The sequence below is a fragment of the Prinia subflava genome, chromosome 1 (assembly GCF_021018805.1).
Source record: "Prinia subflava isolate CZ2003 ecotype Zambia chromosome 1, Cam_Psub_1.2, whole genome shotgun sequence".
NCBI classification, from domain to species: Eukaryota; Metazoa; Chordata; class Aves; order Passeriformes; family Cisticolidae; genus Prinia; species Prinia subflava.
Genome location: NC_086247.1, coordinates 86,781,559 through 86,804,466, shown reverse-complemented (window position 1 = coordinate 86,804,466; position 22,908 = coordinate 86,781,559). Strand labels below are relative to the sequence as shown.

Genomic DNA, 22,908 nt, shown 5'->3' with positions numbered 1-22,908 from the left:
AGTATTTTTATCCAGCTGCTCTGGATTCCCAGTTTCCTCACACAATGAGCTCCCTGATGTGAGTTGACCACTTCTAGGCCAGCGTTGGACTCGTGCTGCTCTTCAGATGTTTCCCAGCTCTCTTTTCAGAACAGAAACTTCAGAAGGCACGTAACGTGCAGTTCTGTTCTGCTTTTGCAAGACAACCCGCTGATTCTACTTCTCCATTTGCTCAGTAAAAGGATGCATTCACCAGCTTGCTTGCATACCATCTCCTCTGCCTTACCAAGAATTGCACTGTACCACAGCATACTTCTGGTCATAGCATTTAACAGAGCTGGACTTCCTCATCATCAGCTGTCTCATGGAATCGCTCCTGCACTGAAAATGCTGCCAGCAAGAGATTAGGAGTTGGTTCCTAGTTTCTATCAGCAAGACATTGAGCAAACAACTTGAGAGCAGAGCAGAGCAGGAGAGTCAGCTGAATGGCAATGTCACACCACTGCCCTTTGTCACCTCCATCTTTGGCTGTAACAAGTTTTGCAGCATTAACTGTGTTAGTACTCAGTAACTCCAGAGCAATTTCTACCTAAACTGTCCTTGCTGCTACAATTTCAGTGACTAAAAAAGGAAGTATTGGGCCCAAAATATAGTATGCCAAAAGCAGAGCTCAAGGAGGTCCATGAACATGTCTATGCTGGAGTGCTCTGTATCCCTCTCCCCAGTTGTGTGGGATACAACATCCTCAGAATTATCCACCTTCATTAAAAGAGCACAATGTTTCTTATTTTAAATTCTAACAAGGAATGAGGCTATGTGCACATCAACAGTTGTGACAGAGAGAAAAAGTAGTCCATAACCTCACAATGCTGAATGAAGATGACTTGTCATTCATCCTTCAAGTTGCTTTCAATAACAGCATGTCAAGTACCAGGAAGAAGCTTCTCCCCACCACGAACCCGTAAGTTTTGTCTCACAGTAAAATTAATTGCAAACATCATCTAGGTTTCAAACATCTTCACTCCTGCAAGTTTGTAGCATCACTAACACCTTCTTCCCACAAAAGGCTTGCCACACGTAGAGAGCAGTATGCTTCAGAGTAAGGAAGCCAGAATGATTATTCCATACTATATAAGGAGAGAACAGATAGAAAGTGAATTCCTAAATTTGCTTAGATAGGCATTCGCAAAAACAGGAATGACACCTAAGGGTCTTTTTCTGTCTGTTTTCTTTTTTTCCTTTAACGTTCAGTTCAATGTACATTTACAATCACACAACTGCTCCGAAAACACAACATAATATTGTATTAGTCTTTTCCATTGGTGCTAATGACTGAAATCATCTCCATTCCTTTCTTTTCTTGACTATTTTATCTCCCTAAAGCCAGTGTGCAGAACTGCCTTGAAGAACAGTAACTGGGCAATAAACATGCCATATTCTGAGCAGCTGGTATCTTTTTCACCCAAAACCCACTTTCTCTTGTCTTGACTTAAATGGAGCTGCTCATGTGCATTGTCTAAAATTATTGAAGATTGAGACATAGGTCAAGGTGCCTGGCAGCATCTCACCATACACTGAAGAACATGGATGTGCTGACAAAGGGGGAAACCTGGTGACCAGCCTGCCTGAATTACAAGCTGCACATGACAGGTATCTTCAATTTACCCAGAGTCCAGAGGACCATTCCTATGGTATTTAAGTTGTCCACTCCATGTCGGTGAAGCCAGGTAACACCAAGAAACAATGACAGCATTTTCCACCCATTAGTGTTTTCAAAAACAAGACCTCACAGTGGATACTCTGGCAAAACTAGAGGCAGAGGACCACAGATCCTAATGGTCAGAGACTCCTAACACTTTTCCTTCCAGGGCCTGAGTTCTTCTGTTGCTGTGCCTGTTACTGATCCGTGAGCAGATCAAAGCAATAGCTTTCCATGGCAGTGTTCAACCTCTACATAATTTCAGCAAAACTTGGGCAGGCTGTTTTGAAGAACAAGGTAGGCTGTGAACAGCTTTTGGTTTCCTTTGTTTGGAGGTTTTACAGAAGCACATAACCCTGGGTGAAGAGATTTGCCTTTGTTGTCCTCGTGAAAATATGCCCAGGATTTTCAAGTTACAAAGCTTAATATATTAGATCACTGTTTTGACAGGCTCTGTAGAAGGTCAAAAAACTTAATCTCCCCTGAATCCATTCATGGCAACAGGCATCTGCTGGTTTTGGTCAGCAGGACAGCTCAGTGACACAGGCAGAGAGTGACTTTCACACTGCAATGTCCACTTATTTCTTGTATCTTACAAAAATATAGCAAAAACAAATCTTGTAACCGGAGGCAATGCCACACTGAACCAAACGTGATCAGAAAGCCTCATAATGTTCCTTAAGAGGTAACTTTTTACCACATTCAAACTGCACAGCTATCCTGACTGAGAAATGATGTCAGAATAAGTCTAAGAAAGGAGGATGGTGTTGTAACTACAACACCATCACCTGCTCCCGCCTCCTCTCCTCAGGAAGATACATGAGAGGGAGCATAAATGTCTCTTTGCTGCTGTGAGCAAGGGAAAATGAAAAATACTTTAGCTCTTGGTACAGTGTACTGCACTAAACCTCCTGGAGGAGAAGGAGAGGAAATATAAAGGGTATGCTCTGGCTACAGGGAAATCCAAGAGAGGAATTTTACAGTTCATGTACTTTTTTTTTAAAGCGACACGTTTTACTTTAAGCCTGTTCCGCTGTATTTGCCAAAGGAAAGAGGAGAAACCCAGCATGGCATCCGGAGAGGTTTCTCCCCGGGAAATCCTCACATCTCCTCTGCTTACACTGCTGACGCCGCTCAGAGCTGTCAGGTGACCTTTACAAGCACAAAAGTTCCCAGAGAAACTCCCCTGCTCCATCAGCTTTCTAATTTTCCCTATTGGCTGTGCAGCGTTTCAGCTCTCTGCTAATTTTATCAACACTCAGATACAAACTCACCAAAATAGACATTGTCCTGAGGCCCCAGCTGCAGGGAAGCAGACTGCTTTAAATAATCCAGGTGGAGAGGCCAAGGGGGTCAGAAAACACCCCTGAGCCACCTCCCACCGCTGATGGGCACTGCAGACAACCTTGCTGGGGCCAGCTCATGTCATTAATTAGGGTGCAGGACCCGGGGCTTCAAAGGGACAGAGACTGACCAGGGGGCGTAATGCCATGAAGGAGATGCAGTGCCACAGCCCATTGTCAATGGGACAAAGGGCCCTATTATTGCTCGCAGGACCAGGGCAGTTCTTACCATAATTAGGAGACAAAGATGCACGATTTAGGATTTTACATAATCAAGAGATACTCTCCCAAGCGGGAGCCCCTCTCACACAATCAGTGGATTAAGTATTGTTTATTCTGCTGAAAGTAAACAATGAGGTGCTCCCTGCTCGGGGTTTTACATGAAAAAGCAGTTCTGGGCAAGACAACGGGGAGTGTCTTTTCATCTGACTTTGAACAGCTAACCCTGTGATTTAAAGTTGTTCATTTGACAGTATCTGGAAGGGTGATGGCCCACCCTGTAAATTAGCTGCTCACATACTGATCCCGGGGCTGCCAGACAGCCTTACCTTTTCTGTTACTTAGCAGAGGGTGGCCAGGACAGACAGACTCAGACAGCTCTGGCTGAGGGCAAGAGGCTCTATTTACACAGCAGCACTGAAATGGCAGGATTAAAGGACCACAGGGAAGCCTGTGGAGGAAGCAGAAGCTCCTGCCCACCCTGGCACCTTGCCATGGCTGCGGATGCATCTCTGAAGGGAGGCTGGTGCCACCATCAAGGCAGTGCACACTGGTGCACAGCTTCAGAGACAGTTTGCAATCCTTTTTACAGGAGCTAGGGGAGCAAAAAGGAATTGGATGTTCGACCTGTGCTCTTACAACGGAAGGCCTTGGCTAGGCAGATTGAGCTAGGCAGATTGAGCATCACTTATTTTTGATCATGCCAAAACAGTCTGTGCTGGGCTACTGCCTACTGCAGTAGCTCCAAATGAATCACCAGACCCAGAGTATCTCACTCTGGGATACACATCCGATACCTCCCTCACAGGTCCTCATCAAGTGATTCTGCTTTTACAATATGGGCAATAAAAGGAGACCAGGGAGTGTTACGCTCCCTGCCCTTTGCTCACAACACAGTTACTGTGCTTTTCTATTTGTTTGAACTTTAACAAGAGTTATTTCCCCTTGTCTTCCACAGTAAGGCAACAACAGGATTTGATGAAAGCCTCCTAACATTCTGCAGTTTGCTTCCCTGCCACAAATACACCTGTATACACAGGTCTCCTGCTCTACTACTCTAGTGAAAGACTTTCTTTTCTTCATCTCTTTCACTCAAAAAGACACCCTTAAGCCTCACCAAAGGACTCCATTTACTTGTAGTCAGGACTGAGAATGGCAATGCTACATTCTCTGTGTCTTTCTGAATCGTACCAACAGTATTGCAGCACTCTGAGAACCAGGGGATTACAGCCCTTGCTGGCCAAGGATTTTAACCCATTTCGTTTGGGATGAAAGAGTCACCTTAACAGCAGCCCAAACTGTTCTGCTTACTAGAGGATTTTCTATTAGGTTGGGCCAGGCAGACAGTATCATTTGACTTGTCTAGACTAGGACAAAAGGCGTAGTTTAAATCAGATGGGCAGGGTAAGTTGCACCTTAATATATTAGCAGTCCAGAGAGGACCACATCTTCCTTGTCCTGTCTTCACTGACACATCTGAAATGGCTGAGGCAAATACCTGACAAAACCCCCTTCCTATCACCTAGACAATTCTATAAAGATAAGCATCCCAGCACCACTCCTAAATCATACCCACTGAGCTTGACAATTGTGCCTTTGATTTGGGCACACATTCTAGTCTTTGCTGCTCCACAGAATCAAGGGTAGCCAAATCCATTTCAGGAGAATATTATCCCAAAGCAAGTCTAATACTAGAGCAAGAGCTGCAGAAAGAGGAACAGCACATTTGCACAACCATTGTGTCTTGCTGCCTTGCCACAGCAGATGGCAAAGCTCCCTTCCTAGAAGGATATCTATTCCATTATCTTATATCCATCATTCAAAACAAGAAAATCCACCTCTCCACTCAGGTCCATGGCATATAACTTTGCAAAGTTCAGAGAAGCTTCAAAATGAGGGTAATGCCAGGATAAACTTAATATGCCAGCTACTTTCTCTAAAGCATGAAGTGTAAGGCAAAATTGCTTCAGACTCCATTTTGTGGGGGTTGCAGAGAACTGGAGAACAACAGTTTCAGCTTTGATCTATAATGAAAATTTACCTCCTTTACTTCATAAACAGCAATTTAACTACTGATGAATGAACCAACCTTTCAACTCCTTTCCCCAGTAACTGTAACATTAACAATGCCTTTAAAAAGTATTTTACATGTATTTACCAAGGTTTTCTAAATAAAAAAAATTAAAACGAGAAATTTAGTAGAATTACTCCCATTTAATAGAATGGGATGCCTCTGCTCCATGCTATTCCATTAAGAACCTGTATACAGGAGTGAGTGTTGACACTTCAAGATGCTGAATTCTTCACTCTTCCAAAAGATCACTAGAATTCAATGTCCCAAAATAAGTATAAAATATTGACAAGCTTCTGCAAACAGACAATCTCCCCTCCTAAAGTATCAGCTTTTCTACATGTTTCAACTAGACTTGAAAAATTTCTTTTAAATCTTCATGTATCTGGCTCTACATTTTTCTATGGTAAAAAAACAGGAAATAAAAGTTTCAGCAGTCTCAGAGGCAATTACTTGAATCAAAACACAACATTTAAGAACCTTCCTGAACAATTAATAAATAATTTTTCCTTGTTAAGAAAAGCTCATTTAAGCCAAAATCCACATCATTCCCTAACCTCAAACAGCAGAAAAGCATAAAACATTTCATTGCAAGTCTGAAACCAGAAACTCATCACCTTCACTCACTCCAATGACTGAAAATCCCTTTCTCTCCAGCTGCTGCCTTCTCCACAAAAAGAACAATTTCACAGGATGGTAACTGAATACTTTTATCAAGTTTTAAGCACCTTCAGTTTATCTTGTTAAAATTTTGCAATGTTGGCCTTTTACAGTTTTATGTAGCAGTGATGGGTTTCAAGGGGAGGAAGAGGCCTCAATTTTTTTCTAAAAACATTTCCAGCTATTAACAGGCAAGATTTCCTGTATTCACAAAAAATAATAAAATCAAGCCCTACAGCATCCTGGTGACACAAGATGAGGCAAAGCATTTAAGAACCTGCTCAAAACCACAAAGGGGGCAGTTAACAGTGCAGGGGGCTGAGGGGCTCCTGCCCCTCCCCAGCAGGCTTCTTCAGGCCATCTGGTGACCAGAGACACTCTGGGTACTATCTCTTACCTCAGCGAATTATCTGGATGTGTCTCCATGTGGGACTCCAGCCCATACTTGCAAAAAAAGTCTTTGAAACACACTGGACAATGATAAACTTCATCGTCAGCCCTCTTATCCCCTTCACCGGAATGGCCATCCTCGACAACCTTCAGAAAAAGGAAAAAAAGCTCACTAGAGCAACTTGTAAGCAACAAACCAAACTTGCAATCCATTCAAAGCCTTTCTCTTACAGAAAGTTGCAGGCCTTCTGTGTTCCCTTGCTGCAAGCAAACACAAAGGGCTCCTTTCCTGAGGAGAGAGGGTAAGCCACAGAGCCTCAGCACATGTGTAAGAACATGCATGACAGAAAAGGAGGCTCAGCAGGAGATAAAGTGTGCAGCTGAGTCACAGATATATCAGTTTTAATGAGGAACTGTGATTTGAAGAACTTATAAACCCATGTGTTTATATACCACTGAACTAGTATTCCTCACCCTTCAGAAAGCCAGGGGAGCTGTCAGCCTAAATTATTTATGCCATTGAGATACTGCCAACTTCTAAGTCAAGTGGTTCAGGGAGAAGCAATGAACTTCTGCATGTTTTCTATACTTCTCTTCTGATTAGAGGGAGAAAAGTATGCACAGAGTGAGGGATACTGTGCTAAATGGAGCTGCTATGAGCTTGCCATTTAGAGATAGTAAGTGGAAAGAGTCAAGTTTGGCAGACACCATACATTTAGTACAAATGACTGAGATGTGTTAAAATATTTCATAAACAAAACCCTAATGGAAACGTCTAGCCGTCAAATAAATATTTTCCAGTCACTCTTGCAACTCCAATAAGGCAGGATTATGCTACTGTGAAAGGGAAATGTACTGTAGATTTTTTTTTCCCTCCAGATCTAGACAAGAGCAGGCTTTAGCTGCTGCTGCGTTTGAAGTAAACATTGTTTTTTAAAAGTTTAAATCACTATCTTCCAAGAATACAACAAAATAAATGGGAGAGGGTAAACAAAAGCTAGTGGAAAAGCTGCAGCAGCGGAAGAATAGTACATCCTCTTGTCATCCAACAATAATTCTTTATAAATCATAAGTAAATTCAAAAATTTAAACAATAAAGAATTTTTAAAGTTGAATTATTTCAATCTCTGAAATTAGAAATTAATTTTCAATCTCACACAACTGTGTTGGCTACACAGGATAAGCATGGCAACTCAAAAAGAGCTGAAACAAGTCTGTGCTGAGTGCACAAACCAAACAGCTGACAATTTAGGAGTTAACCAGGAACATCTTTTGCTTCATGCCCCGTAAAGAACCTTTTTTGCAGGTGTCCTCTCCTCTCTGTCCAGCTCAGCATCGTGACTGAACTTCCGTTTCGAAGACAATCGCCTGCGCTTCAGCGGCGAGGGGGGAGTGGTGCTCGCTGTGCTGTTTGGATCCTTCTCATGAATCTTCATGTGCCTGAGCAGGAGGGGGAAGAAGACACTGTCAGCAGGCAAATCTAGGCTGAGAAGTCCAATGTAAATTTAATGCCAGCACGACTTCTAAGGTTTGCATTTAAAGGATGCCATCAGAAATCCCATAAACTGGCCTGAACCTCTGAAAAACAGCTGGGGCATGACCCAGCATGGGCCCTTGGCAGGGCCCGAGCCTGTGAGGGGCCACAGCAGGGAGCTCACAAGCTTTCCCCCACGTCCCAACTCACAGCAGCACATCTGCCCTGCTAACATGTAGTTCCATGAGCACCATGCCCATTCTCCATCATGCACGAGGTCCTGGATCTGGCTAAACCTGCTCAGCAATCCACAGACCCAGCCTCCCTGTCTTGTGGCAGCTAGTAAGCAAAAGCCTGCAGCTTAGCATCCACTTCTCTCAGGGAAAAAAAAGCACCTCATCTTCAAGTGGCTCCCTGTCTAGAGTTTGAGAGTACCTCAAGTAGATCTATATAAGCCAATGCCAGAGCAACACTTCTTAAATATCTCATTCCTTAACACAATGGTGGATCCCAATATCAAATTCCAAGGGCAGCTTTGAAGTCAGGATTATCTGGTCCCACTGTTTCAGTGCACTAGGTATGGCTGGCAAAACTCTCTACTGCCAAGTTCACAAACCTGCTTTCCCAGGAAAACAATTATTTCTTGTCACAAAGAGACAGGAAAAGGGAAAGGGACAGAATTACTCAGGAAGTAATCTCATTAATATCTGTTTACCTGACCCACTTGCTTCTTGGTTTTCTGTATTTGCAGCCTGAGGAAGACACAGTTGTCTAATTCCCTTCAGTTAGATGGAAGGCATTGCTGCCATACTTCTATTGACAACTCAAAGCTCAAATTTAAATTTTCTTTTTTTTTTTCTTTTTTTTTTTTTAAAGGTAAGGCCTTTAACCTCACTTCAAATTTATATTGCTATTGAAAAAAAATCAAATGTATGCTCCTAGATACAATGGTACTTTTTTTTCTTCTACTAGCTAGGTATTAATAGCTACTGAATGCAGGAGGGAATTGCCATTTGTCCATACAACTGACTTCAAAGAAACATAATGGAGACAAAGTTAATGGAACTTGGGCAAATCTTTCAGAAGCCACATCCACAACTCGGCTCAGGATAGTGCCATTTAACATGTTTGCACACTATCATGTTCTAACATGAGAGAATGTTGTAACCCAGACAAGTCTTGCACATCCTCATAACTGCTTTGGTGTTATGACATAAAATCTGTTTAAATTTTGGATGCCAAGGGCATGATGCTTCCAGATAACACACTGGACCAAACTGACCAAACAGCAGACCCCACTGGAGCTGCTTGGAAGATTGTCTCATCACAGAATGCTTTTTTTCATATTTCCTTTTGCAATCTCAGAAGCTTAAAAAAAAAAAAGAAGGCATATAAATCGCTGTCTCAAACTGTAGCCTGTCTCAAACTGCAGGGTTTTGTTCAGGAACAGCCTCAAGCGAAAAGCACCACAGGTACCAGAACTGATGCAAGATTAAAATAGCTATTTCTCAGCTACTGCCTGCTTTCAGCATCCATCAAGGCTGGGGCTGCTTGGAGGATCAAGTCCATAAGGAAAAACCTGTAGTTTCCCCAGATTCCCAGTAACTTTCACTGGCTGCACAAATAGTGAATGGACACTGGTGACACCCTCAGTCACATCTATGTGCAGACGGACACAGCAGACTGGACACAGAATCATGGGAATGTTGCTGATATTGTCTGACCTCTTTCCCTGCCAACCACCCATTTGGGAGGAGATGGAATGCTGAAGGTCTGAGCATTTGGCTCTCCTCAGGTTTGACAGAAGCCAGAGAAAACCCAGAGTGCTGACACAGCATACGCAGTGCCATGCACTCCCCTGCCTTGGCCCTCTGGTAGCTCTGGCACCACAGACACCAAAGCAACTGATTTATCCCCATGAATCCAGTGCTACTTTGTCTCACAAAATCTGCAGGAAGGCATCTATAGATACTCTACTGCTTCATTTTCCTCTATTTTGTTTTTTTTTTTTCCCTCTAACACTGATCTAACTTTTCATGGTAGCTAGAGCTTCTTTCCTGGGTGATAAAACAACAACATGAGCTGCAGTTGTCTGTATTCACACAAGAATAAGGGAGAATAAACCAGTTATTTGTTCAAGGAGTTTCTGTCTACAATGACAGAAGACAAAATACAAAGAGAAAGCATCTCGGAAAAAAAGATCAAAATATTCTACTGAACAGGCAAAGTAAAACCTGGAAGGTGTATTGTTTGTCTATGTTTTTATTATTCCTTTTTGGTAAAGACTGCTTTCCAGTTTCAATGATCTCTTGAAAATAAAGAGAGAGGCTTTTGCTGTGCCAGTCTGTCCCTGCATCCCAGGCACTCACACATGGCCTGACTGCTTAACCCTCTGGCAGCTTGGCTGAAGCACACCTAACTCTACTTGGCCAGTTACTTTTCAGATAGCTAGAGAGCAAAATCAGTCAAGCTAAATCACATTCATTCAGGAAAACAACCAAACAACAAAAAAACTGCTACGCATTGGGCATGAGGCTTTTTCTTCTCGTTTTCCTTTAAAGTCTCTTTCCAACCATTAACAAGTATGCACAACTCCTGTTTAGCAGCTGCCTATGCAAAGCAGCTTCCTTAGGGCTAAGTTCTTTCCTCCTGCTGTTTGTCCACCTGTTGAACTCTGCTTGTTTTCATGGAGCTGGCTCCTACTGGAGAGGGGTGTGATGGCACATGCACAGCACAACAACAGGCAAAACCCTTGAAACCTCCAGGTTAGTGCCAGCCCCGCCTAGCACCTCTGCCTGGCATGACCTAACGCATGCAAACACGTTGGCTCCTGCAAGTCCCAAAAGCAGCTCAGCTGTGCTTGCAGTGTGAAGTGTACCAGTAAGGCAGGGCTTGCTAACATGGGTACAGCACCACAGTGATGGGGGCTTTGCAATGTCTGGTGTCAGTCACTGGCTGCCCCAACTGCTTGCAGTTCTCATTCCTGCAACGTGTGTGCTTTTGCCATGTCCTAAAAGCCACAGCAGAATCCATACCACAGCAAGGAATGTGGCGATCCCTTCATCTTTCAGTTTTGCATATTTGAAAGGAAGCAGCCTAAGCTATTGAGCTTTATAAACAGGAAGACACCCTGACTGCACCTTTGACTTCTACTGTGTAGGTCAAACATCACAGCTGCTGTGATAGCTCTATGCATGTGATCATTAAGGAAAGAAAGGGAAATTCTGAAACCAAAGCAGCAGGTTCCAGAGTTCTCAAGAATTGCAACCTGCCTACATTACAGCCAGCAGGTTGTTCCTTTGGCAGGTTAAGCAAGTTTCACTGCATCAAGTTAAGGGTGGAGAGGAAAAAGATTACTAGAGGTACAGCCCAAGATAAGCGGGAAGATAAAGCCAAGAAGTACAAAGGATAGACACAATCTTCATCTCTTTCTTTTACTTTGCAACATGGATGTCATTCTGCCTCGAGACAACATTTATCACCCAACATGGGTTGAACTTCAGCAGATGCCAAGTCACATCCACATCAACAACCTTTCTTTTAAACACTCCCTTCAGTGAGGCTTCTTCTACTTAAGTTTCCTAACCATAATTAAGGGGGGGAGGAAGTATTTGTGTTGCCTTACTCCTTTAGAAGAGTTTGCTTTGATTAGATCTTACATGTAACACTGAAAATGTTCAACCTCACTGTTTAGCCTGCCAAGACACAAGAAGAACAGGAACAAAGCTGTGTTTAGAAGTTATTTTCCCTTTGTGACTATAACAACATATTTTGGCCTGACAACACTGGCATAGTTAGAATGCAAAAGACAGGCTCATAAGTCAGGCTGGCTTTCAGTGTCTTACAGTATAAAGAAAAATGATATGACATTCATCAGTTCCAAAAAATAAAGATAAACACTCAACACTTTAAGTGAGAATGTAGTTCAAAAAAAAGCAAGGGCAAAGTAAGGACATGCACAGAAATGTTCATATTCAGTTGCAGATGTAAGTTACAGTAACATGTGCCAGCACCTTTAAAGTGACCACTACTGCAGCTCAGAAGACAGCCAGAATCACAGTGGATGAAACTTGGATTGCTTTTTCTATATTAAATCAATGAAGTGTGGCTCTGAGCCATTCTACAGAACAACTGAAGTACAGCAGGCAAGTTCAGGAAGGCACAGAGCCCTGAAATCTGTACCTCACAGTCTCCCCAGCATGCATGCAAGTACACTTGGGACAGTGCTGAGGGTGGAACACTAAAATTCAACCATGATACACAGGATGACAAGAAGGAGGTAAAAACTTGAGCTTAATATTAGGGAGGACTCATTTGCACTAAGTGCTAGCTAGCCTTGATTAAACTCTCAAAGAAAGTGGTGGAACTCTAATGAAAATTAGACCAGAGAAAGAACCAGAAAAATTTGCAAAAAATAAGTATAAAACGAAAAGAGGAAACAAAGTCTTTTCCAAACATGGTCTGATCCACTGCTGAACTAAACTCTTAATGTTTAAGAACTGCTATGCAAAAAAAAAAAAAGGAAATACCTTGCTATACACAATGCTTTTTGCAGCACAGCTGTATGAGAAAAAGGTCTCCTCATATTCTCTTCCCTCCCCCTCACACAAAGAGTTTCACAGGTGAGCCAAGAGGATCCAACTGTGCTAGGACTGTGTGCCAGTCAGCCCTCCCAACAAAATCACATTTTTTCAAGTGCTTGACTGCCTTTCATCCCACCCTCCCCCTGAGAATCACCTTCCCCTCTTCTGCCCCAACTTTCCTCTCCCTCTCAGGGTCACATGAGCAGGATGACTAAGATGATACTGCACAAGAATTCCCCTGGCTTCTTTCCTTTTTGTTTTTGTCTTTTTGTTTTTTAAGACAAATGAGCAGAAGAAGTTTCCAGCCCCACACTGTAATGCAGAGCACGATTACAGGAGGGTGACTATTCCATTAGAACAGCAGAAAGTGAATATTTTGCTACTTTACATTGAAGAAGAGACTTCTGTAATAATAGGCAAATGCACAACTCAAGTGCCCCTTCTCCTCTTGTGGATGGTGTTGGAACAATGTCTATGGGAGGTGACTCACGGGGAGCACGTGTCCTGCTGAAGTGACGTGCAGCTCCTGCTGGTCACATCCCAGTCTTTACCACATCTCTAAAAAGGGCTGATGTATTTTCCTAAGGCCAAGGGGATTTGCATATTGATCATGTAAGCTTTCTGGAGGTCTCAAAACAGGGCAGCCTACAGCTTCAGTGCCAAAACCAGAACGTGGGCAGGTTTTGACTGGCTGGCTCAAGGCTAGAATGAGCAGCCAAAGCATCCTGAAGGAGGCAAATGCAAGATGCAGCTGCTCCTGGCTCTGGGTCCCACTGAATTATGAACAAAACCAGGAGCTTCTGCTTTGCATGCAGATAACCTGATCAGCACCACTTTGGCTCTTGGATAGAAATCATCTCTCAGCCTGCGTGGGAATCCCTCACCTCTTAATTCTGGGGAGGAAAAAAGTACGCTTGTTTTCTTTAAACATAAAGCTGCACCTTGAGTTTCCATGCCTCCTGATGTGCTTCAGGTCCCAAAGAAAAAAGACCTGTCTGGCTTGGAGGCCTGGCCTAAAGGAAGTTATGGAACAAAAGGGTGCATTTGCAGCCCCTGAGCAGGGTTCAGGGTTAAGCCTCTCCCTTAGAACTGTGGCAGCACAAGCACTGCTGGCTTTCAGTCAAGAGAGGTTTATGAGAGGTAGTTCTGATTAGAAGGAGCAGTATGTCCAGAGGGGGAGCAGCAAGCAATTTCACTGAGGCCTGGTTGGGAAAGTCCCAGCATCTAAATCAAGATTAATTCTTGAGCACAGAATCCAGTGTATGTATAAACAACCTCCTCCTCCCTCACGTCTGTGGAAACCCAGTGGGGAGGCCAATGAATCCGGGCATTATCAGTCCAGAGAGATCATCTGACAGTATCAAGTTCAGATTCTGGCTTCATATCCCACATATTATTATAAGTTTCTCCACTTTACCACTAAATGTACTCTATACTCTACTGTATTGCACATGATTATTCCTCACCTTCCTCGTGATTTTTAGGCAGTTTGGTACCAAAACCAAGTGGAAAATTCTCATGCATCTGATGCTTATCTGAAGACAAGGAAGCCACATATCAAATCATTACAATCAAAGACAAAGAATAAAAATCAGTGCTTTCCATCCTTCACCTTATTTACAATACACCTTGTATTTTCCCCTCACAACAAAAAGAATTACCCAAGCTGCCAAGCTAGTCTGAGAAGGACTGAGCTGGTCAGTACAATTTAGCTGATTCAATTGCTTTATGTCTTTCACTGTTTTGTGTCTCAGGATCTTTCACTTGCATTGCTCCTCACAAATAATAATAAACAAACCCCAAAGAATCATAAAACCCCTTTTTAATATTAACCCTAAAAAAAAAAGTCTATCCTTCAGAACATAACCAAACATCTTTGTTTAGAAAAAATAGCCTGCTTTGTTAAGGCTTTGACTTAGGTGCCACGGTATCAGAATGAACAAGAGTGCAGGATGCATCTAAGACAGGTTGAAATTTAGACCAGATATACTTCAGGCTTCATGAAATGGAAAATGTCCCATAAAGAAAGAGAAGACAGCCTTTAAAATTACACTCCTTTCAGATATTTTTATGCCATGTTATCTTTGTCACTGTTTTTGTTTCATTCTTCTTAAAAAATGATACTTTAGCCCAAGTTGTCTGGAAATGCAGGAAAACATAGGGAACTTCTCTTCAAAGCTCCTGCCATTTGATGCATACAGGAAGTAAATCCTAAACAAAGAGAAAGTGAAGTAGCAGTGTTTTTAGGAACAATCGTTTAATGCCCTGCTGCTAAGTCCCTTCTTAAGAGTCTTGTGAATATGACTGACACTTAAGTCAAAAGTGCAGTAACATTATGCCCCTGGGTTAAAGAGTTTAGTGAGTTGTTTGTTTGTTAAAACATGTAGAGAATCTGTATTGACAATGTATTTCCAGTGTTAATTACCAACATCACCCACTTAGGAGAGCAATCCACTCAGCCTTTGCCAGTTGTAATCACAGGAACCAAAATGATGCAGGTAATTTTGGAAATCAGACATGGTCTGTACTAGGACAAGTTTCTGTTTGTCTTCTTTTTTTGGCTTAATATTTGTATCCTCAAAAAAACCTAAAAATGGCCCAAAAAGCCCTCAGACATACACATAGTTTGCAGCAAGTCACGAGACGAATCCCAAAACCCCAATCACATCGGAAACTCCCTTTTACAACTGTGGAGTAATCTCAATTCCAAGCACCCCCAAGCACCATACTCTAGTGGTAACCAGTGTTGAACCCTGGCATGGGACAAACCAAAGGAAGCTGAGCAGCAGGAGGGCCCTATGGCTATGCTGGGAGGAAAGTCACTGCAGTGCGTGCAGGGCAAGGCTAGGGTGGGGCAAACAGGTCCCAGGAAGGATCAGCCTGGGGATGCCTCGACTCATTTCAGCCGCATGTCTGCAAGCAGGCCCAGCAGGAGATCCCCTGCTAGCACTCCCCCTGGCAGCCAGGCACTGCCGTCCTGCTGGCACACCCCATCATCCTCACGGAATCTCCAGTGCTTGTTCGCAGGGCCTCCCAAGGCTAACGTGCCCTGGGGAGCCTCCCCAGAGAGCAGCGTGTGGCAGCAGTGGCTGTAGCTGCCCCCTCGGCACCCCAGGTGCCACACAGACGTGCCCTCAGCATCCTCCCCAGCTCAGGGCGGCGGCCGCACCGCCTGCTCCCGCCGCAGTGACATTCTCCCGGCAGACCGCATCACTGGGACGACACACGTGCCCTTATTCAGATCCACCGAGACTGGCCGGATGTGCTAAGGCTGAAAAAGCCACCAGTGATTAAATTCGAGTGACAGATTTCAAATCTCTTTTCAGTGCTACCGGGAGAGTCTGCAAAGTTAGCCAGTGCCCCGCAGCTGCCAATACACGATACCTAAGGATATATGATACACACACATGCACTCAGAGCATTTTATATTTTTATCCTAGAGAAAAATTTTGCTTTGCTGTGAATAAGGCAAGTTGTGAGCATGCGTGAGAGGAAAGATAAAGATCTACAAATCCAACGAGGGGGGGTACCACTTCTGAATAATTATGCTATATTCACATTTAAGCAACTACTTGCTACACAGACTCAGCAAGTTCAAACAGGCTGAAATTGATACAACTGCATTCCCAGCTCGGCTCAAAGTTACTTCTATTCCCTAACAGCAACCTTGTCAGAACACCTTAAAGGAAAAAAAGGGAGACAAATATTTCCCTGATGATGCTATGACAGCGAAGCGGTTCAAACCATGCCTCCAAAGCAAAGCTTCCCAAAGGACTGCAGAAGAAAGCAGTTTGCACCAATCCTGGCATAAGGGGGGGCAAAAGAGGAGGAAATGCAGTGTGAGCTTCCCAGTACCACTTCACCAAGCTATCACACACAGTTTACACTATGTTCAGAGCAGACCTAAATTAACAAAACCAAATACTGCAAGGAGACTTTCAAGCAGTAAGAAACTTTTATATAGGACAAGATCCTCCTTTATTAAACAACATCCTTCTCAGGCCACCATACTTCCTTAAGCTTGGAAAAAAAAGGTGTATTAAGAATAGCAGAATTAAGCAGAAGTTATATTTTTTACAGTGTGCCAAAAATCTGGTCTGGGCCATTCTTAACTGTTTCCTTCAATCTTTTTGGAGATTTTGGTTTTCAAGCATGTCCTTTAGTTACCAAACTATATAACCTTATTCAGTTACTTCGCTGCTGCTTTTGCAGGAAACTTTATATTTAAAGAAAACAAATATTATTAGAAGGTAAAGATAATTTAGGCCATTTTAAATTTTAATAACAGGGGGGAATAGGAGAGAGAAGGATAGAGAAAATTAGAGAAAGTGTATCACAACAAAGAAAAGATTTCTCCCTAAAGAACAAACACAGTCGAAGAAGTCCTAGGTATGTCCTGCCTCCCCTCCAGAACCACACCCCTTTCTTAACCAAGCAAACATAAGCCCCAGCTACTTCCCAGAACTAGGCAAAGCCCTCTTGCTGTTGGTTCCCTCTCACACGGCACTGTTGAGCAATCCTGATGGCACAGCACAGAACAACTTGCTGTGTCACACAGCTCAAGGAGGAAAAAACAGACAGGGCTGGGGACGCTGTGCAGATGGGTCCGGGTATCTCTCCCCGACACACACACGCACAAACGCACACACACCGACGCACGCACGCAAGGAAGCTGCACGAGATAAGGGAAGCACATCTTCCTTGAAAGCAGGGTCTCCACATTACCCCGGTATCAGCAGCCAGCAAGTATCTCAAGGGGCAAGGAAGTAAAAGGTTATCACTGCACACACACAAACTGCAAACTTCCCAGCGCTGAGGAAGGCATCCCAGCAAAAGCGGTTTCACGTGCTCAGCCCATTTCCTCTCCTGTTCCTGAACATGTGGTCCTCCTTCCTTACAGCATTCCCTTGCTGAGGAGAGAAGCACTAGGAAGAAGTTTCACATCTTGTTAGATGTGTTTAGTCAAACTGGAAACAAAAGTCCCTGCATGATCTGTGCTACTTTACAGGAATTTGGGAACTTTAGCCTCAAGTGAAATTAATTCAGTCCCTGAACAATTGTCACCTTACTCTCCCCCTCCCTTCTGTCTGAAACTGTCAAAAAAGCTACCACTGAAGTGTCTAGGTGTAAAAAATGGGCCACACAGAAGTTGTACACCTTCTCTGTTTCAAGATATCTTTCCACATGAGTCAGCACTGGAAAGCTGACTCTGAGGATTTACAAAAAAATCACTGAGAGAGTGTTTAGCAAACTTCAGCTAAGAGACCAGCCTGAAGAACTCGGCATATCTATCAATACCTCGAGAAACAGAAAGCAGCATTTGCATATTGTGTGCTATTCAGTAGTTGTATAATAGTACTACTACTTTAAAGACTGTGTCTTTGCCTAAGCTGTGTACGTCGTGCATATGAGCATCATGGCTCAACAACCCGAGTGAAAGGATCTGGCTAAGTCCAAATGACAAGCCTCCCCTCTCTTTTTAAATTTTCTTCTTTTTTAACAGCTACAGAAGCTTCCCCCAATGCTGTCAATCTACTGTTATGGAATAGCCTATTTTCAAGAGAGGGGAGGAAAGTAAGATGAAAAAACTTGCTGACCCTGAGACAGGGGGTTATGTTCTGCTGTTTGCTGGTTCCAGCATGCTGAAGTAGAACAGGTTGAGCAGGTTAGATACTGGGGGGGAAAAAACATAAAGCTGGAAGACATACATTAAAGGTGGAATGACAGCAACCACAAATGCAGTTTGTGATAGACTTTTTCCTCATTTTCGTGGGTACTTTGCCCAAGAATCTTTTCAGAGGTTAGGAGGACAGGGAATACATCTTCATAAGAGAAGTGATGCAAGTATTTCTGATGTGCATGCACAACAGGCTGAACAAAGATTACCTTAACATACAAACTCTCTCAGCAAACTTTCTCACCACCAGCATTTTCTACATACAATCAGCCAACCAAAGTAGAAGACAAACCACCAGCCAAAAAAAGAACAAAACAACACATTATTTGTTAACCTTGAGAGCTAACATATCCACAAGAATCACATGTCAGGTTTATGGCAGAGGACTAAAAGCATCTCAGCTCCTGACAAAGATCACCTGGATTTCTAGTGCTTGCTAAGTTAAGGCTTGTATTTATTTTGTAGCTCTCCAAGGTGAGAAGGGGAGGAAACATCCCTGAGAATACTAGACCTTCAGAGGAGGTGTTATTCCTGAAAGGGTACTTATGTGAAAAGATCAAGGTCTTGCACTGCCATGTGCTCTCAGACTAGAGTCTAATCTGTCAAGTGGCTTGTGCTTATTTGAACTGTGACATGGGTAACAAAGCAGCACTAAGCTACGCTCAATACGCTCTGTTATAGGGGAGATTTATGTTACTGCCTGTGAGGAGGGCGGCATTACCCTGCCACGTCTGACCACCTTCTCCTCGACACAAATCACACCAGAAACCTAGACTCATTAAGAGTGTCCCCTTTTTTCTTGCCTTGCAGAAGGCAATGTGCAATGTGCAATTTTGCAGAAAGCAAAAACATAAGAACCCCCAACCTTACAATGCGTAAAATTAGACTTTGCTATTGCTTAAAGGCAACACACAGAGAAAATCTAGGACTGAAAAGCACACTGAATGTTTAGGTACTGAGGAGCTCTGGAGATGCAAGTATAACGTTCCTCATTGTGTACGCTTAGGTTCTCAAGAACAATGGAGCTAATTAAGGTCTGCATATAAATCTTAACTCTGCACTTCCTTGCTTCACTTGATTCTAATCAGATCTCAGCATTCATGTTTTTGTGTTAACTTCCTTTGCTGTTCTTTAATGATAACTGAAGGGGGATACTGTCCAAGCCTACAAGCAGCATGTAACACATCTGAAATCATGGAATCTCCTTTCAGCACTGACGGCTCACAGAGGTTCTGTGGCACAGGAGGTCATCCAGGGTCTTCTACTGCTGAAGATACTGGTGGAGGGGGTTTTTTGAGCACCCTATTTGTGAGCCATGTGAATTAAATAAAAGTTTATATATTGTCTTTCCAGAAGTAAATCTACTCAGCAACAGTGAGACAGACAGAAGTTTCTTCCTGGAACAATTTAACTTATTAACAGTTACAGTATTAACAATTTAATACTGTAGACTTGTAATTCAAATCAAAGACACAGAGAAACAGACTCTTCTCTTACTGTCATATTGTTGTTGAAAAGGCTTTCTTTCTCCCTCTCTCTCTTTTTCTTTCTTTCTAATTTAACTTTCTTCAAATCATGGGGGTCCCAGCAGAATACCAAACTCATATTCTGGGTATTATCTGCTGTTAAAAAGTTTCCCTCCAGCTGTTTCCCCATCCTTATTTACGAAATGTACTAGCAAAAAACATAACAAACATTTTTTAACAGCAAAGAAGTCTAAAACAGCTGTCATATCTCACCTGCATCCCACAATGCAGCCATCGGTTACTAGAAGCAAAAGTTAGTCCTTCGTGTTCATTATCCCCGCCGAAGAGTTAGGGCACTTGCATTTGCTGAAGCTTATCTTTCACTAGCATGCTGACAGCGGTTAAATCATCCCCTCACATATAAGGAATGGATTTAAAAGCCTCTAGTACAGCCTGGTTCTTAATATTTAAGAGCACTGCTTACCAATTACTACATTGAAATAAAAGCTCCTTAGGAGATGACCAAAGAGACATTTCTATTGTGCAAAACAATGAGAGACAACCTTTTCACATGTGTCAAGTGTCAATCATTTTCTTTGTGGCAAGCTCCTTGGCTATTTGTTTTTAGCTTCAAGATCTTGTACACTCAGTTTTTCAAAGCTACACCAAATTTCCACTTGCAAACCACCAGAAAGCAAACCATGTTGTAATAAGGCAGTTCCTCTCCTCTTCTGGGAATGAAAAAAGGTCTTCATCCCATTTGGCTATGCACTACCTCCAAAAGTCCCATCTTAAGCAAATGCCAGGCTGCACGTGCTGGACTACAGAGATCCTATTTGTACTCAGAGGCCGGGCATTGTTACTGCGCTGCACCCCACAAAGCACACACAGCGTACTGGAAACACGCCAATGCCATAAATAACGTGGGAGCAGTTCACAGGTGGAATGCAGGGAGAGGATGGATTCAGCCAGCTCTTGAGGACACTCTGCCTATTGGACATTTGCAGAGACACAGGTGGCCTGTGTGCATGCCTGTCCATGACACACAGACTCTTGTTAAAGGGAGCAGGGAAGCCTTTGAAGTGTACTCATCTTGACCCCTATGCCTTTACCAGGACCCAACACTCATTTTCTGAGCAGTGCATTACAATCTTCCAGACATGCACGATCTTCATGTGCCAGAAAAGATGGCTCATCAAAATTCATAGATTACCCTCCAGCATGTGCATTTTCTGTCTTTCTCAAGAAACTCAGTCAGCAACACACAGGTGCACACATCAGGTGTTGTTTCAGAAAAATTTGTACATCAAAATAGTACCATACCTTGATTTAAAAGACAGTTGTTTATCTATTCATAGCGTATTAAAATCATAAGTTTGGGAAAATCACCTAGTACTGAAAGTAAGATTGAGAAATAAAAGTGCCTTCTTAATTAAAAGAAGAAATACCTTCTTTGATAGGACCCTTTGTAAGAATGCTTCAAAGCATAGCTTCTGCGATCCAGATCTTCCAATCTGAGTTTCAAAGACTTCTGCATGTGGTTGTTGCATGTGTTGTTTCACATGTGCCCAAAAAAAAAATCCCCAAACTTGGAGACCTGCTCCTGAGATGGTATATAAACAGCCCACAAGTACCTAAGCAGGATGTAAATAAAAAGCCATTCTGAATAATTTTGTCATTTATGGGGCGAGGAATGGAAGAAGAGAAGGAAGGTAGATACTTGCTACATTTTAGTTTCAAATGAAGCGCTTCAGTTAGTTTGCATTACCGGACTTATATGGACAGTCAGGAGAAAACCAGCCATGGACAATGCTCCTTCATTTACCAAACTAGGGAAGCTGTGGCTGAAACACATGTATTATCCCTTTACTCTTTTCAGACTTGCCACAGAGCCTTTAATAGCTTCCCACTGGAAACTGGCAGGAAGGTCATTTCTCGCCTCCCTTTTGGCATTTATACCCCATTAACATTTTCTTGTTGCATGGAGAGCATGTCTTTGGCAGGGAGGAAAATGTGACTTTAAAGTGATAGGCACGGGCTATCCTTAGTCACAGAAATGGAAACGGAACTGCTGGCAAAGAATCCTACCCCCAAAGGAAACACTTTTGGAGCAAGTGGAGGCATCGCCCTTTCCACTGAAGCTGATGCACGTTCTATTTGAATGCAACACAGTAAGTCAAATAAAATTTTTTTCTCTACCTCAAGGTCCCTTCCTAACGCTCACAAACCACCACTACAGCCACACCAGCAGCCTAACTCCTCTGTCTGCATTCTGGGGAGAGGCAGTGGTAGGGATGGAGTAAAAGACTTGAAACCTCCTCTTTGGTGTCAGAGTCAAAACTCTAAAGGGCTCCTCAGAGCTGGGATTATTGACAGATTACTATGATAGTACAGATGGAAAACCTTTGGAAAGTCTTTAGTAGTTGCAATCTTTTGAGCGGAGGCACTACACTGGAAATCCCCAGCTCTTACAGAGCTGCAGAAACTCTTTACACACCCAAACCCCTCCATACAGTTTATGCTCCTGATGGAGATATGAGTATTCAACTTTAACTCACTGTGACTGAGAGAAAGCCACAGTGTCTGTCTCTCTAGCAAAGAAGGGTGAGGATAAGGTGTATCCTAAATTGCAGAGTTTCTTATATACTGATCATTACAGTGTCAGTTACAGGAACGTTCAACTCAAAACTACTGGGATCTAACTCTTTCCTCTTGATTTTTAAAGAGCCCCAAGAAAATAATGTGCCCAAATCCCTAATCAGCTCCTGATTATAGATGGCTTGCTATTTCCACGAAGACTTGCTCTTTCCAATACTGGTCAAAAAGAAAACTCTTTAAAAACTCAGCATCATCTCCAGAGCAATTCCTGATGCTGATATCAGGCACTAACAGATCTTCCAGTTGTTATATCAGATTGCACCAACCCTCCACAAATGGTAGGAGGAGCACTGGTATGGCAGCAGACAGTCTGACAGCACATCAGGAAGAATGAGAAAATCAGTTTTTTGCTCTGGACATTGAGCACTCTCCAGACACCTCTGCTCTCTTCAAATGTGACTGTCCCCACAGAAGGCTCAGGTCACTCCTGAACAGCCTGGCAGCTTGTAAGAGAGTTTTCTGAGATACCCTGGGCTCAAGGTTCCCTGCTGAAAACCCTGGCCAAGAGTCCCACCAGTCAGAAAAGGAAGCAGGTTTCAACCTCTTTTTCTTACTAGTATTGCACAAGAGAACCTTCCCCCCACCTCCATCCCAGTCTGCTCTGCCCATTCAACTTAACTTGTTGACAAGGAGCCAAGGAGCACAACAAAAAGAAATTGGGCTTCATGTGAGAGGCTATGAGTCATTTA

General features: G+C 43.0%; 1 protein-coding gene across 8 annotated transcripts in view; it reads right to left on the bottom strand.

Moving 5' to 3' along the window:
* RREB1 (ras responsive element binding protein 1) overlaps positions 1–22,908 on the bottom strand; it is a 133,591-nt gene that overhangs the window by 43,389 nt on the left and 67,294 nt on the right. For all 8 annotated transcript variants that reach the window (XM_063401932.1, XM_063401925.1, XM_063401985.1 and 5 more), the window contains 2 exons: positions 7,657–7,801; positions 6,369–6,508 (listed from right to left, as the gene is read on the bottom strand). In XM_063401932.1, coding sequence (XP_063258002.1) covers positions 6,369–6,508; positions 7,657–7,801 — 285 coding nt within the window. The remainder of the gene's footprint in view (positions 1–6,368; positions 6,509–7,656; positions 7,802–22,908) is intronic.